Source organism: Glandiceps talaboti, chromosome 23, assembly GCF_964340395.1.
Source record: "Glandiceps talaboti chromosome 23, keGlaTala1.1, whole genome shotgun sequence".
In the NCBI taxonomy this organism is placed as follows: Eukaryota; Metazoa; Hemichordata; class Enteropneusta; family Spengelidae; genus Glandiceps; species Glandiceps talaboti.
The window spans coordinates 9,292,013-9,305,452 of NC_135571.1; the positions used below are offsets into that span (position 1 = coordinate 9,292,013).

The 13,440-nt window shown below is 36.4% G+C and overlaps 2 protein-coding genes across 2 annotated transcripts in view; one reads left to right on the forward strand and one right to left on the reverse strand.

The window, feature by feature from the left end:
• Positions 1-482: 482 nt before the first annotated feature.
• On the reverse strand, positions 483-11,601 carry LOC144452697 (sialidase-2-like). The gene is made up of 9 exons (XM_078143841.1): positions 11,328-11,601; positions 9,563-9,599; positions 6,462-6,632; positions 5,989-6,124; positions 5,202-5,298; positions 4,451-4,531; positions 3,293-3,435; positions 2,276-2,467; positions 483-824 (listed from the first exon to the last, which is right to left on the reverse strand). The coding sequence occupies exons 1-9, from the start codon at positions 11,599-11,601 to the stop codon at positions 483-485; spliced, it is 1,473 nt and encodes a 490-aa protein (XP_077999967.1).
• Positions 11,602-12,757: 1,156 nt separating this feature from the next.
• LOC144452698 (arylsulfatase I-like) overlaps positions 12,758-13,440 on the forward strand; it is an 8,289-nt gene continuing 7,606 nt past the window's right edge. The window contains exon 1 of the mRNA XM_078143842.1: positions 12,758-12,776. Coding sequence (XP_077999968.1) covers positions 12,758-12,776 — 19 coding nt within the window. The remainder of the gene's footprint in view (positions 12,777-13,440) is intronic.

A 13,440-nucleotide genomic window follows, 5' to 3' on the forward strand; every position in this document is an offset into this window, starting at 1 on the left:
AAAGCCTTTAGTGATTGGCTTAGACCATATCACATGGTGTATGGACTAGTGACCCATAATGACCTCAATTGCATAGAGCATGGCATTAGTTGTACATGTATTCTATATTCCCTAGGGTACTAGGTATGTAATACAAGAGTCTTTTCTGTGATTTACTTTGACTACATTTGTATATGGAGTTTCTAAAAAAAATGAAGCGTTATAAAACACTTATTGCCTTGCCGAATTCGGGCACTAGTCGACATCATATTACCCCTTGTGCTGTTATGCAGCAACTATTTCCCTCAGCATTTAGCCTCAGGAAATAGTAGCTACATAACAGCCCTTGGGGGGACAGCCAACTAATGCCTTCACACCTAGGCAATATGTATATAATATTAACTCCTTTTGGCTTAATTATAAAGTATAAATAACAAACAACAAAAATTAACAAAATTTTTTTAAGAAAAAAAATTTTCCATGGTGAACCACAAACTTTCAAACTACGCATTTCCTTGGAATACAATTTTTTTCTGCGCAAGTCCTTTCACAAGAGCATCCAAAGTAAAAATCTCCATCATTATCTTCTCAAATTCTGAAGAATAGCCGCCTTCATGGATAATAGCAAAGGTGTGTCCGAGGAAACCCTCCCCAAGGTAAGTAAGATCTGAGTAGCCAGAGTACCAAGGATATATGGTATGTGGATTACTCCATGTACGACAGCCATCATAACTTAGACGCAGCGACATGAACTTACGAGTAGTTTCGCTGGCAGGATTTGAAAACAGTGCCCATGTATGATTTCCAGGGGATCCATTGGGTGATGGAAAACTGATAATACTACCCTGTGGAATGGAATTGAAAAATAATTTTTGTTGGTGTTTGATTTCTGCTCGTTAATTTTTGAAGACTTTGTGTTTAAAAAACAATTTTTGTTAGGGTTTGTATTTATACTCATGATAAAAATAACTTTGCCGTGGTGTTTCACTCATGTAAGATGACATTACACTCACACACACTCAGACAATTCAAATGCAACATAAACAACTATAGAGGTGCCGTGCACAGTGGGGATGTAGAAGTAGTCAAGTTGATATGTTGATAATCAGGTAAAAGAAAACTGAAGCCATTAAAATCATAAGTCCATGTGTAATGTTTCATTAGAAGCCTGTTTCTACTGCACTGTTAAAGAATAGCAATTCTTATCACCGTTCAATGTGATAGGGCAATGCTCGTGCAGTGTGTGTTGTGTCTCTGTTCGTCTGGAGTTGAAATATGTCTATCTTTGTGTCAACAATGTCCCATGAGTGAAACACCAAGCCAACACCATTTCTACTGTAATGTTAGAAGACCCTGTGTTTATAATGGTTTTCCATGGTTTCACAAAGTCAGGCTGATTTCTACCATAGCTGCATTTCTTAATGCTTATGGAACCCTTAAAAATCATTTTCACCAATCCTGCACAGTGTAACTGCTCTAAAATTATAAAAGTTGTTATAATGATTAACAAATCTGGCTTAGGAGAGTGTTGTTGTACATTGAGCAATGGATTATGGGAAATAATCGAGATTAGGAGCCTCAAGCCTCATGAAACAATTGTCTAAGCATTATTTGGGTGATTAGCTAATTGCATGCATTGACAAATCAGTATGCAATCTTTCTAGGTACAAGAAACTGGATGAATGTAGCGTGATCAGTTTACAGATATTACAGAACACCTATGCTGCAGGAGGGACAGAGTGCTGGGTGCTCAGTGTATTTAAACTCATGCTTGTTGTATGTTTGCCTGAACTTTTACTCTCTTTGCTAGTTACTACATGGCCACAGAGCAAGCACTTGTGCATACTCAGGGTATTTAAACTCACATTTGCAATATTTCAGCTGTACTTTCACTCACTTGTTAGTTACTACACAACCACAGAGAGTGCAGCCAGCACTTGTGCATACTCAGGGTATATAAACTCACGTTCAATTGCAATATTTCAGCTGCACTTTAGCTACTACACAGCCACAGAGAATGCAGCAAGCACTTTTGTGTACTCAGGGTATATAAACTCACGTTTACAATATTTCAGCTTTACTTTCACTCACTTGTTAGTTACTACACAGCCACAGAGAATGCAGCAAGCACTTGTGGATACCCAGGGTATTTAAACTCACGTTTGCAATATTTCAGCTGCAGTTTCACTCACTTGTTAGTTACTACACGGCCACAGAGAATGCAGAAAGCACTTATGCAAACACCCCAAATAGACTACACTGATATTTAACATCATGGAAATCATGCAGTATTTACCTGGCATCCTGGTGATACTCTGGGTACAAGAATTCCATTGGCTACTTTATAACCAGGCTCTATCAAATTGGGAATAACTTCACCTCTCTGGAAAGTCAGCCCTCCATCATAACTAAATGCCTGAGCTCTGGACTGATGATGATCAAGAGTACGCATTGCCATGACAACGACACCATTGTCAAGTTCTGCTACCTGTCATGGAATATATGCATAGATTAGTATAGTGATGGCAGTAGGTAAGTTGTGGACCATCAGGGACAAATTCAATGTGATGTTGCTCTGAAATTGCATTTAATATAGGTGATGTAAAACAATGACAAGACTCGCCAGAACCTAAAGCTCATGAAAATGCTTTTATTTCTAGAGTGGCATTCCACTTAGAATATGACAGAACCCCATGATATGTGAGTGTAAGTGTGGTGTACTAAGGGTATTTGCATGAGTGCTTTCAGTGTTTTCTGTGGCTGCACTTTCACCAGTATAGCGAGTGAAAGTGTAGCAGAAAACATTGCAAGCATGACTGCAAATATCCCTGAGTACCCACACTGGCATCACGTGTCATGGGGTTCCGTCTTTACTACATATGTTGATCCAAAACAACAAATTTCCATAAAAATGACACTATGTGATCACATGCTTATTTGCATATTTGCATATCATTTGCATGAAGGTATGCAATAATGTTTTCAGTATTGACCGATCGCCGAGTTTGATTGACAGATTCCATTGACCAATCAATGAACGTAATTCCGCCATGTGCACTTGCACGTGTTACAGCCTACGACAAACCATGCAAAATGTGCGAAGTTGTCATAGTAGCAACGGTAACTAAGGTGGGCATGGCTACAGTGCTCAGGGCGATCGGTCATTGCACTGCAGTACATATACCACTAATATACACATGCAGCAGTGCAAGCAATCTCTGGTACATATGTAATTGAGTTTCACTTGCATTGATACTTTTCAGTGCTACTAAGTAAAGAGAGAAAAGGACAAATTTACTATAATTAAAATTACCTGTGCCTCATTGGCAAATATTTTTCTTCCTAGATAATCTCTGGACCTTGGTAAGATACCACCCATACTCCAAGTATCACCACCATCATCACTGTAGATAACATTGCTATAATCACTACAGTTATACAGACCTTTGGGTCCAACTACAGGAGAAGGAAGGAGAGGAAACCTTGTAAATTCACACTGTTTTGTCATCTTAATGTGGTCATATGGATAACAAATGGGTATTTATTTTAGATTTTTTATTCATAAAACATTTTTATCATGGCTTCCTACTTGAAAAATCAATGTGAAACAACATTCACGATGTCTGTGTTTGTAACTCAATACATTGCAAAAAGCTTAAAAAATGTGTAAAAAGTTTGTTATTGTATTTCTAATGACTTAGCAATTTATTGAAAATATGTTCTTTCACGTTTATTTTTCTAAAAAGCCATGATAAAATTATTTTATAAATGAAAAATCCAAAATAAATACCCAATCCTCATCCATATGGCAACTTTAATAAAATATTGGATGTTAAAAAAGGTCATATGGATGACAATTAGGATTCATTTTGGTTTTTTATTCATATAAAACAACTTTGCTATTGAAATGTAAAACAACATGTACTCAAAAAAAAACTGTTTAAAATGTGTACAATGTGTACAATGTTCTGATCCGAGCCAGGGGTAATAATTGTAAAGCGCTTTGAGCACGGTGTGGGAAAGCGCTATATAAAAACCGAACATTATTATTACAATGTTTGTTATTGTACATACAATAACAAACTTTTCAGACACTTTATAGGATTTTGCAATTTATTGAGTTACAAACATTGACTTGGTATTAGTTGTTTCAAGTAGGAACACATAGTAAAGTTGTTTTAGTCACTATTGTTTGTGGTTTGCTCACATTCATTTTTGGTGTGTCAACTTATAGTCATGATGGCGTAGATGTTTTGTTTGAAAAGTATGGTGACAGTTGGTGAAAAGTTGGTCAATAAGACTTCAATACATTGACTCGAGTGCACATCTGGCAGCACAGTCTCAAAGGCTGAAAAACACATCAACAGTTTTGGCAGTACGGAAGCTGCAAGAGTGATGCTGAATGGTACATATGAAAACTGAAACTGGTACGCCGAATTGTACATGTGGGAGCTGTAAAAAACAAACTTACTAAGTCCACTCCAGTCTTTTTGATAGTGATTTCCAGCAATTAGAAGTCGACCTGATTTCAGTTGGATTCCATGCCCAGGACCTGTTAAATAAATAAATAAATGAATGTACTTTAGTACTCTAAACTTGGAAATTTTTGCTAAAAACTTCTTTTTGCTTATTCTGCCGGAAAACAACAAAAAACATGAAAAGGATGACTTCCAGTATGGTGTAACTGGATAGCGGTGTGAATTTTATCTATTGCTATTGTTGTTTTTTCATTATCTTGTCTTGTTCCGCATTCTTTGTACTTTCTGTTTGTGTGGTATGTAATGTTTTGAATGAGTGGTAACAGGACCCAGGTTGTAATCAGCTTTTGTTGTTTCCTGGCTACCCTGTACATACATACATACATACATACACATGCACATACATACATACATACATACACATGTACACACACACACACATACACACACACACACACACACACACACACACACACAGACAGACAGACAGACAGACATACACACATACATACATACATACATACATACATACATACATACATACATACATACATACATACACACACATACACACATACATACATACATACATACATACATACATACATACATACATACATACATACATACATACATACATACATACATACATACACAACCACACACACATACACACACCCACATACACTACTACACACATATACCCCCCCCCCCCCCCCACACACACACACACACAAACTGTACCTGGTGCATAAGCTGCTGCGACTGGTACTTGAATTGTATCAATAGTACTAGCTGTTATATCTTTAGGTTGACTCCAACTATCACCATAGTCACTGCTCTGTGGAGAAAAATGACAAAATATGAAACCAGTCAAATTAACCTACCTACTCCTGAATTACAAATTGAAGTAAGTATACTATTATGCATATCTTCTGATATTACGATTAGCAGAGAAATAAAACATTTCATGGTTTCACCACTAGGAGTGTTGTTCACAAGCCATTGTGGGGTCGGAAGTGAGGGCCAGAATGGTAGAGTACAATTTGTGTTGAGAAAATGAGAAAAACTGGGATTTCTTGTGTGTCACCACATAGTAACTTGAGAAATAGGGGAACACCAAACATGTTTATATCAAAATTAATTAGAGTAGCAAAGATTTATTTTAGAAATTTATAATAATGTTTGTTTTAATATAGTGCTTTCCGCTTTACAACTATTACTCCTCGCACAGATATATAGCAGCAAAACAGCCCTTTTATACTTCCTCAACTCCCTGTGGAGAATACAATCCATTACAGCCTCTGTAAGTGTATAGGATTAAAGCATTCACATTGCAACCTTATCCTACCAGGTCCCCAATTATACAGTTGGGTTGACTGAGGCACAATCGTGCTTCAAATCTTGCCTAAGGATTTTAGTCATTAATAAGAAGCAACAGCAGTGATGACTCTAAAAGAATGCCCCCTACTATGAAAATTCTTCACTGCAAAAAAAAATATTGCTGATGAACGAAAACAATTGAACTTACTTTCATTACATAAACTCTGATTTGATGTTGTCCATCACGTAACATTTGTTTCTCTGAAAGTGTACTCTCAATACCTAGGAATACTAAAATAACATTGTTTTTTGTCTTATCATAAACTGGACTTGGATTCATAAACCTGTAAGAGAAATCACACAAATAAATACATTTGTTGTTCTTCATACACCGATACTTTTTAGGCCTAAAATACCTATACTTCGAGATCCAAGCTTGGTTACTGAAAAGACAAAAGATAAAATAGTTTGGCCACGAGGCGTGCTGTTTGCAAACAGTACCTTTAATAGGAAGTATGGGTGAGAATAGTTGTACATGTATACTGAATAACCAATGATTGAAACCACTAAACTGAGCATGATGATTAACACGCTTGTTACTGAATAAACAAAGGATTCAACAGTTTGGCCACTAGGGGTGCTGTTTGAAAATTGAATCACCTCCGTTGTATTACATCTTACCTCATTCCTTCCTTATAAACAACAAACTGTGTTTTTTCCCATACAACTGTGTTGTTGGATAAAAGTGTTCCCCTCTTAGACACCAATCTCATGTACCCAAAATCTTCTGCTCTATCTCTTGCTTCACAGAAAATGAGAAATCTCTGATCATGGAATATCATCGCTGGTATCCTGGAAAAACATGGAAGGGATATATGTAACTGTTAATAACAATTTCAGAGTTAACATATATAGACACATTCTTTCTTGATTCAGCCAAGGAAAATATGAGCTACTTATGGGGCCTTGTCACTATGAGTTACCATATAATTGTACCTCCTCCATAATTTATGAAAAATCAGGAATAATAATAGCAATTTGAAATGCTTTGACTCCAGATTGCAGAACCAGTGACGTAGAAATGGATTGTCAAAACATAGAGTGACTAGGGTATATAATCCATATTTTCTGTTCAAAGACAATAACTTGGCTTATGCATAGCACGAATGTGATATATATTTATCTATCTATTTATCTATCTATCTATCTATCTATCTATCTATCTATCTATCTATCTATCTATCTATCTGTCTGTCTGTCTGGCTGTCTGTCTGTCTGTCTGTCTGTCGGTCTGTCTGTCTATCTATCTATCTATCTATATATATATAGATAGATAGACATATATATATATATATATATATATATATATATATATATATATATATATATATATATATATATATATACACACATATATATATATACATATATATATATACATACATATAAACACTGTGTAAGAGCTTGTGTTTATATATATATATATATATATATATATATATATATATATATATATATCACTGTTTCGCTTCTGCATATTGTAACTGTCAGGAAATTTAATCTATAAACTACGGATATTTTGAAATATGGAAATATAACGACAGACTGGTGTCTGGCATCAATATCTTACATAACAAAACAGTTTTCAGGGCATTACAAGTGAGGTCATAGGTCAATCAGATGATATTACATGCAGTTGATAAAACGTCCTTGTGCTTATTTATAGAAAGGAATCATGTTACAATAGATTCACAATATACAATATATTAGGTTTCATGTACTCATTTCATTGTAGTCATAAATTCTAGCATGTATGTGTTTTCCAGATTCCAGTGATAACTTGCCTCTACTACGACTTTATTGAATGTACAACTGCAGACATCAGACTGTGGACAAATGGAACCTACTACGACTTTATCAAATGTACAACTGCAGACATCAGTCTGAGACTGTTAACCTTGCTGTTACAAACTTGGAAAGTAAACAACTGAATTTGATTAATAACACTTGGCTCAGCATGTTGGAACAGCAGAGACTTGTATTACACACCATGGTTTGATAAGAAAAGTTGTATGGTCTCGTTATGTGAACATGAAGTGCCAGGGGAACTGGAAATTTGTTTGTGAATTGAGCTAATATGTAAAGAGGTCATAAAACTGTTCTTATCTTGGAGAAATGTAATACAAGTCTCTACTTCCAACATGCTGTACCAAGTGTTATTGATCAAATTCAGTTGTTTACTTTCCCTGTTTGTCACAGGTTCCATTGTCCATGGTCTGATGTCAGCAGCTGTACCTTCTTCATGTAGCGTATATCTCATGACTAATCAGGCCAATATCCAGTGAAGTGTATCATTTATGTAAACACTGTAGTCTTGTAATTTACAGCTCAATGTGACCTTATTTTACTTCCTAGGTAAGTGTTGGTCTGATGTTAACAGGGGGCTAGTCTGATGTGAATAGTGGGTCTGGTGTAGGTATTAACCTTTTAATTCTCTTTCTCCCAAGGAATATTTGTTTGAACACAAGTAAATACTAGTAGTGAAATACAGGATTAAGTTGATAACATGTTAAGTTAGTGAGGTGTTGGTGCCAGCCTAGAATGTGAGCATTGAGTTAGCCTGGTGTTAACATAGGACTGGTGTAGCTATTAACTTAATTAGTTGATAACACATACTGGTGAGGTGTTGGTGTCAGCCTAGAATGTGAGCACTGAGTTAGCCTGGTGTTAATATAGGACTGGTGTAGCTATTAACTTAATTAGTTGATAACACATACTGGTGAGGTGTTGGTTCCAGCCTAGAATGTGAGCACTGAGTTAGCCTGGTGTTAACATAGGACTGGTGTAGCTATTAACTTAATTATTTGATAATACATACTGGTGAGGTGTTGGTGCCAGCCTAGAGTGTGAGCATTGAGCCTGGTGTTAACATAGCACTGGTGTAGCTATTAACTTAATTAGTTGATAACACATACTGGTGAGGTGTTGGTGTCAGCCTAGAGTGTGAGCACTGAGTTAGCCTGGTGTTAACATAGGACTGGTGTAGCTATCAACTTAATTAGTTGATAACACATGTTAGTGCGGTGTTGGTGCCAGCCTAGTGTTAGCACTGAGTTAGACTGGTGAACATGGGACTGGTGTAAGTATTAACCTTTCAAGTTGATAACACATACTGGTGAGGTGTTAGTGCCAGCCTAGTGTAAGCACTAAGCTAGTCTGGTGTATACTAAGGACTGGTGCATCAACCTTCCAGTTGCTAACACATACTGATGAGGTACTCAGTGTTAGTGCCAGCCCAGTGTGAGCACTGAGCACTGAGCTAGTCTAGTGTATGGGACTGGTGCAGGTATCAATTAACCCTTCCAGTTGCTAATACATACTGACGAGGTACTCAGTGTTAGTGTCAGCTTAGTGTGAGCACTGAGCTAGTCTGGTGTATAGGACTGGTGCAGGTATCAACCCTTCCAGTTGTTAATTAAATAACACATCCAAACTTTGGTGCATTGCAAGTAATCGCTGTGTGGTGTCAGAGTACCTCATCAAATTGACATAGATGGCATTCTAATGACTAGAACAGGCTCCATTCATGTTTACCAAGTCATCAAATATGACGAAATCAAGGTCACCTCAGCATGAACATGAAATCAATAAATGACCCCTAGTGAGAGAATGCTAGCAGTGGTATTCATAAAATCCATATGCCGACTGAGTGTTTGGTTACATGTATGTAAGGCTAAATATAAACTTACTGTGCGACATTGAATTTTTCTAAATAAACTTACCGTACAACGTTGAATTCTTCATTGCTGACAAAGATATCTGTAAAAAAAAAAGTCATAATATTACTACTATACTGTGAACAAGGTAATTTAATATGTATACATTGAACACTAAGTAATTAGATATTATTCCCCAATATTTTTCCTCATTCAGCCAAGGAAAATATGAGTGATGACCTAAGGGGACTTTGTCACTATATGTCACTAGTGAGTAATGACAAACCCTTATAATTAGGTCATTAATAATTTCCGGCTGAATGAAGTATTGGGGAAAAATCTCATTATACCTCCTCAAGCATAATTTATGAAAAATTAGGGAAAAATAAATGAAGATTTGGAACGCACTGACTCCTATTTTGTGTACTGCAGAACCAGTGATAGAGACACGAGTTGTTGTGACATACAACAAAGAGGGTATATAATTTATATTTTCAGTTCATAGACAATAAGTTAATAACAAAATGGAGTGGCGTCATGATGGGCAAATGGTTAGAATGACCGGCTGACCTACTTACATTTGTATGTAATGTAACACATTCAACAACAATGGTTTTAGTCTATCTGTTCTTAGTAAACCAAGACATTGACTGCCAGAGTAGTATAAGGTCATAATGACCCTGTTCTCTATCAGTGTCACTTAGGTTCTCAAACATGCAATATCACACTAACACAGACACTTTGGGAGTCTAGTTGGCACCAATTTTCTCACTGAAATATATGTCAAGTTGTCAATAAATCAGCTGACTTCTCCCATAAATCTCCAATGTGCAGGCAACGTGTCAAATGTCTCAAATAAATTTTAGGACTCAAAATGTAACTTTTTTTCTTGTTGGTCCCAGTGGGCTAACAATTTCAGTAATTGGTAGCCCAAGGATGGTGACCAATATACTAAGTCTCATATTCCTGAACTGAAAACAGAATTCCTACATTACTAATATAATGTTTGTAAATCTTCCATCCTTGAAACCATGCATAATTAGTGTTAGCCTGAGTGGGCAACCAGCTGTAAATTATGGTAGCCCCATGACAACAATTGGTAGTCTTTGGACACAGGACTACTATTAATTTCGAGCCCAGAATTTTTACACATTTTCACAGTATTTCAAATGCCAAGGAAATACAATGCAATTATATAGATGCCACGCACACTGGGGATGTAGAAGTACACAGGTTAATATGTTGATTATCAGTTGGAAAATAAACAATTGAAACCATTAAAATCATCAACTATGTGTAATGTTTCAGCACAAGGCTGTTTATACTACACTGTAAAAGAATCGCAGTGCTTAGCACTTTTCAATGTGATTTGGCAAATGATCCTGCAGTATGTTGTGTCTCTTTGTCTTTTTAGGTTGAAGTTGAAATGTGTTTATCTTTGTGTCAAAAATATCATGTCCCATGAGCGAAACACCGAGCCAACATCATTTCTCCTGTATAATGGGTTGTCACTGAACTATTCTAGTTCCTATACAGTAACGTTACGATTTAAGGTATGCCTGGAAAGCTGGGCACCCTCACACATCATTTGACCCATTCACAGCAAGGCATTGAAGGTGGAGTAACATGACATATCTTACAGTCCAATGCACGGATTGCACATTTCAGAGCACTTAGATCTCAGTATGGGAATGGATTATACTAAAAAGATATATCCGACAGACTCAAGTCAAAATTGCCTTGATTGGACTAACCCCCTCCCATCTTTGAGATACAGTGTCACATAGGGAGTCATGAAAGTTTATTATAATGAGTAACCGTGGTAACTTACCCATAGTTTCAGACATGAACACTCTATCTTCATTCCAATTAATAGGTAATTTATAATCCACGGTCTTGTCTCTGTTCGATCTATTTGGTACAAACTGGTGTTTATACGATGCTATATGTTGATTCATCTGTGACTTCGCAATTAAACGAGACCGTACTCGCTGATTGTCAGTGCGGTTTTGTGATGGAAAATAGAAATGTTTCACTACTGCTATTACGACAACAAAACTAAGAAATACAATAAATTTCTTATGTCTAAAAAATAACATCTTCATGTTGACTTTGAACTTCAATTTTCAATTTTCAAATTTTCAATTTTATATGAATATGAATAATGACTTTTTTCTCTAGATGACTGAAGTAATAAGTACCATACTACACATAGTCTTATTGATTTTCATTTGATGTCGCTATAAATAGTCATTTTCTTCTTTCTCCCATCTGGTAAATCAGCACTTATCCTTGTTACTATGGTAACACATTGCACAATGAAAGCCACCTGTTCAGTACTTTAGACAGTTGCAATATATCTTCAGTACAGTCCCTGCATAAAAAATAAGATAGGAGTATAAAGTGAGAGATTTTAAAAAGACAAATTCAGACTTAATTTCTGCTTTTAGGACATTTGATTACTGTTATCAACTTACAGGAAAAGTCCAGTCAGACTTATTTAGTACAATTGTATTGATTACTGCTATCAACATACAGGAAAAGTCCAGTCAGACTTATTTCTACCTTTAGTACACTTGTATTGATTACTGCTATCAACTTAAAGGAAAAGTCCAGTCAGACTTATTTCTGCCTTTAGTACACTTGTATTGATTACTGCTATCAACATACCGGAAAAGTCCAGACAGACAGACAGACAGACAGACAGACATACAGACAGACAGACAGACAGACAGACAGACAGACAGACAGACAGACAGACAGACAGACAGACAGACAGACAGACAATTAAATCACAGTTGGCTATATCCAAAGTCACTAACATTCTATTCAAGGATGGTCATGTTATTAGTTATTTATAAATATTTTTAAAAACTGTCACTAGTTTCTGCTCCCGTATCATTTATGGTAGCCCTGCTTGGATGGCATTCATGATGGGTCTATGACTCAATTCTTAGACATTATTTCTCAATAATTTCTTTGTTCAGCCAAGAAAATACTAATGACCAAAGGGTTTAAAATGTCACTACTTGTCTATAGCGACTTATAGTGACAAAGCCCTTATGTCAGGAGTATTTTCCTGCTGAATGAATAAAAATATTGAAGAATAACTTAATTATACCAGCACCAGTACAACTTGACATGCATCACCTTTGTTACACTACACCTATACAAGAAAAACAGGGCAGAGTAATGACAATTTTGAATGTTTTGACTCATATTTCAAACACTTCAGAACCAGTGACATAGACACATGTTGCCATGACAGAGAACAACCCAGGTATGAATTCAATATTTTTTTGTTCAAATTGGCTTGTGCATGGTATAATGACCGTGTTCACTCACCCCACCCCCTGGGTGCACCCTTTGCTCTAAAATGGGGTCTGGGGTTTTTTTTAGCTGACGAGTCTAGACTATAACGTCGTCCACTTTGCATTATTTTCGGTTTTGCTGGGTTCTTTACCAAATCATAACTGCCATTAATTGCCTCAAAATGTTGCCTGCTAGGGAAATTGTAAAATTTCATCTTTTTAAAAAATTGTATGGTCTAAAATGAGGTATCGATTTTTGGCTTAACTGGGTCTAAAATGGGGCCTGGCATTTTCAGCACTGGCCACACACCCCTACCAGAACTGGCCAATGGGTACTGCCCCCAGGCCCTACCCCACCCACCACATCCATACAAGTACGCAGGGCTGCATTTGAGCAAACACAGGTGCGGTGACGGTATTTTTTTAATGTTCACAAATATCTAATATTTAAGCTATTATTTTCCATCACGACCATTTTTGAATAGAATATTAACTTACAAGTGACTGTGGACTAGACGGGTAATTTGTGTATGCAGCTGCAATAATTGTAGCGTTTGTTTTGAACTTGAAATTGAAGTGGTTATTTTTTTCTGTTTTTTGAGTTTTTTTCATTTTGTCCTTTTTGCGTTAAAA

Excerpts from the sequence above, each read along its gene's own strand:
- LOC144452697 (XM_078143841.1), bottom strand. The coding sequence starts at position 11,601 with ATGAAGATGTTATTTTTTAGACATAAGAAATTTATTGTATTTCTTAGT. Across the intron at positions 9,600-11,327 it reads GTTCATGTCTGAAACTATGG|ATATCTTTGTCAGCAATGAA; the intron begins GTAAGTTACCAC and ends TTTTTTTTACAG. Across the intron at positions 3,436-4,450 it reads AAAAGACTGGAGTGGACTTA|TTGGACCCAAAGGTCTGTAT; the intron begins GTAAGTTTGTTT and ends CTTCTCCTGTAG.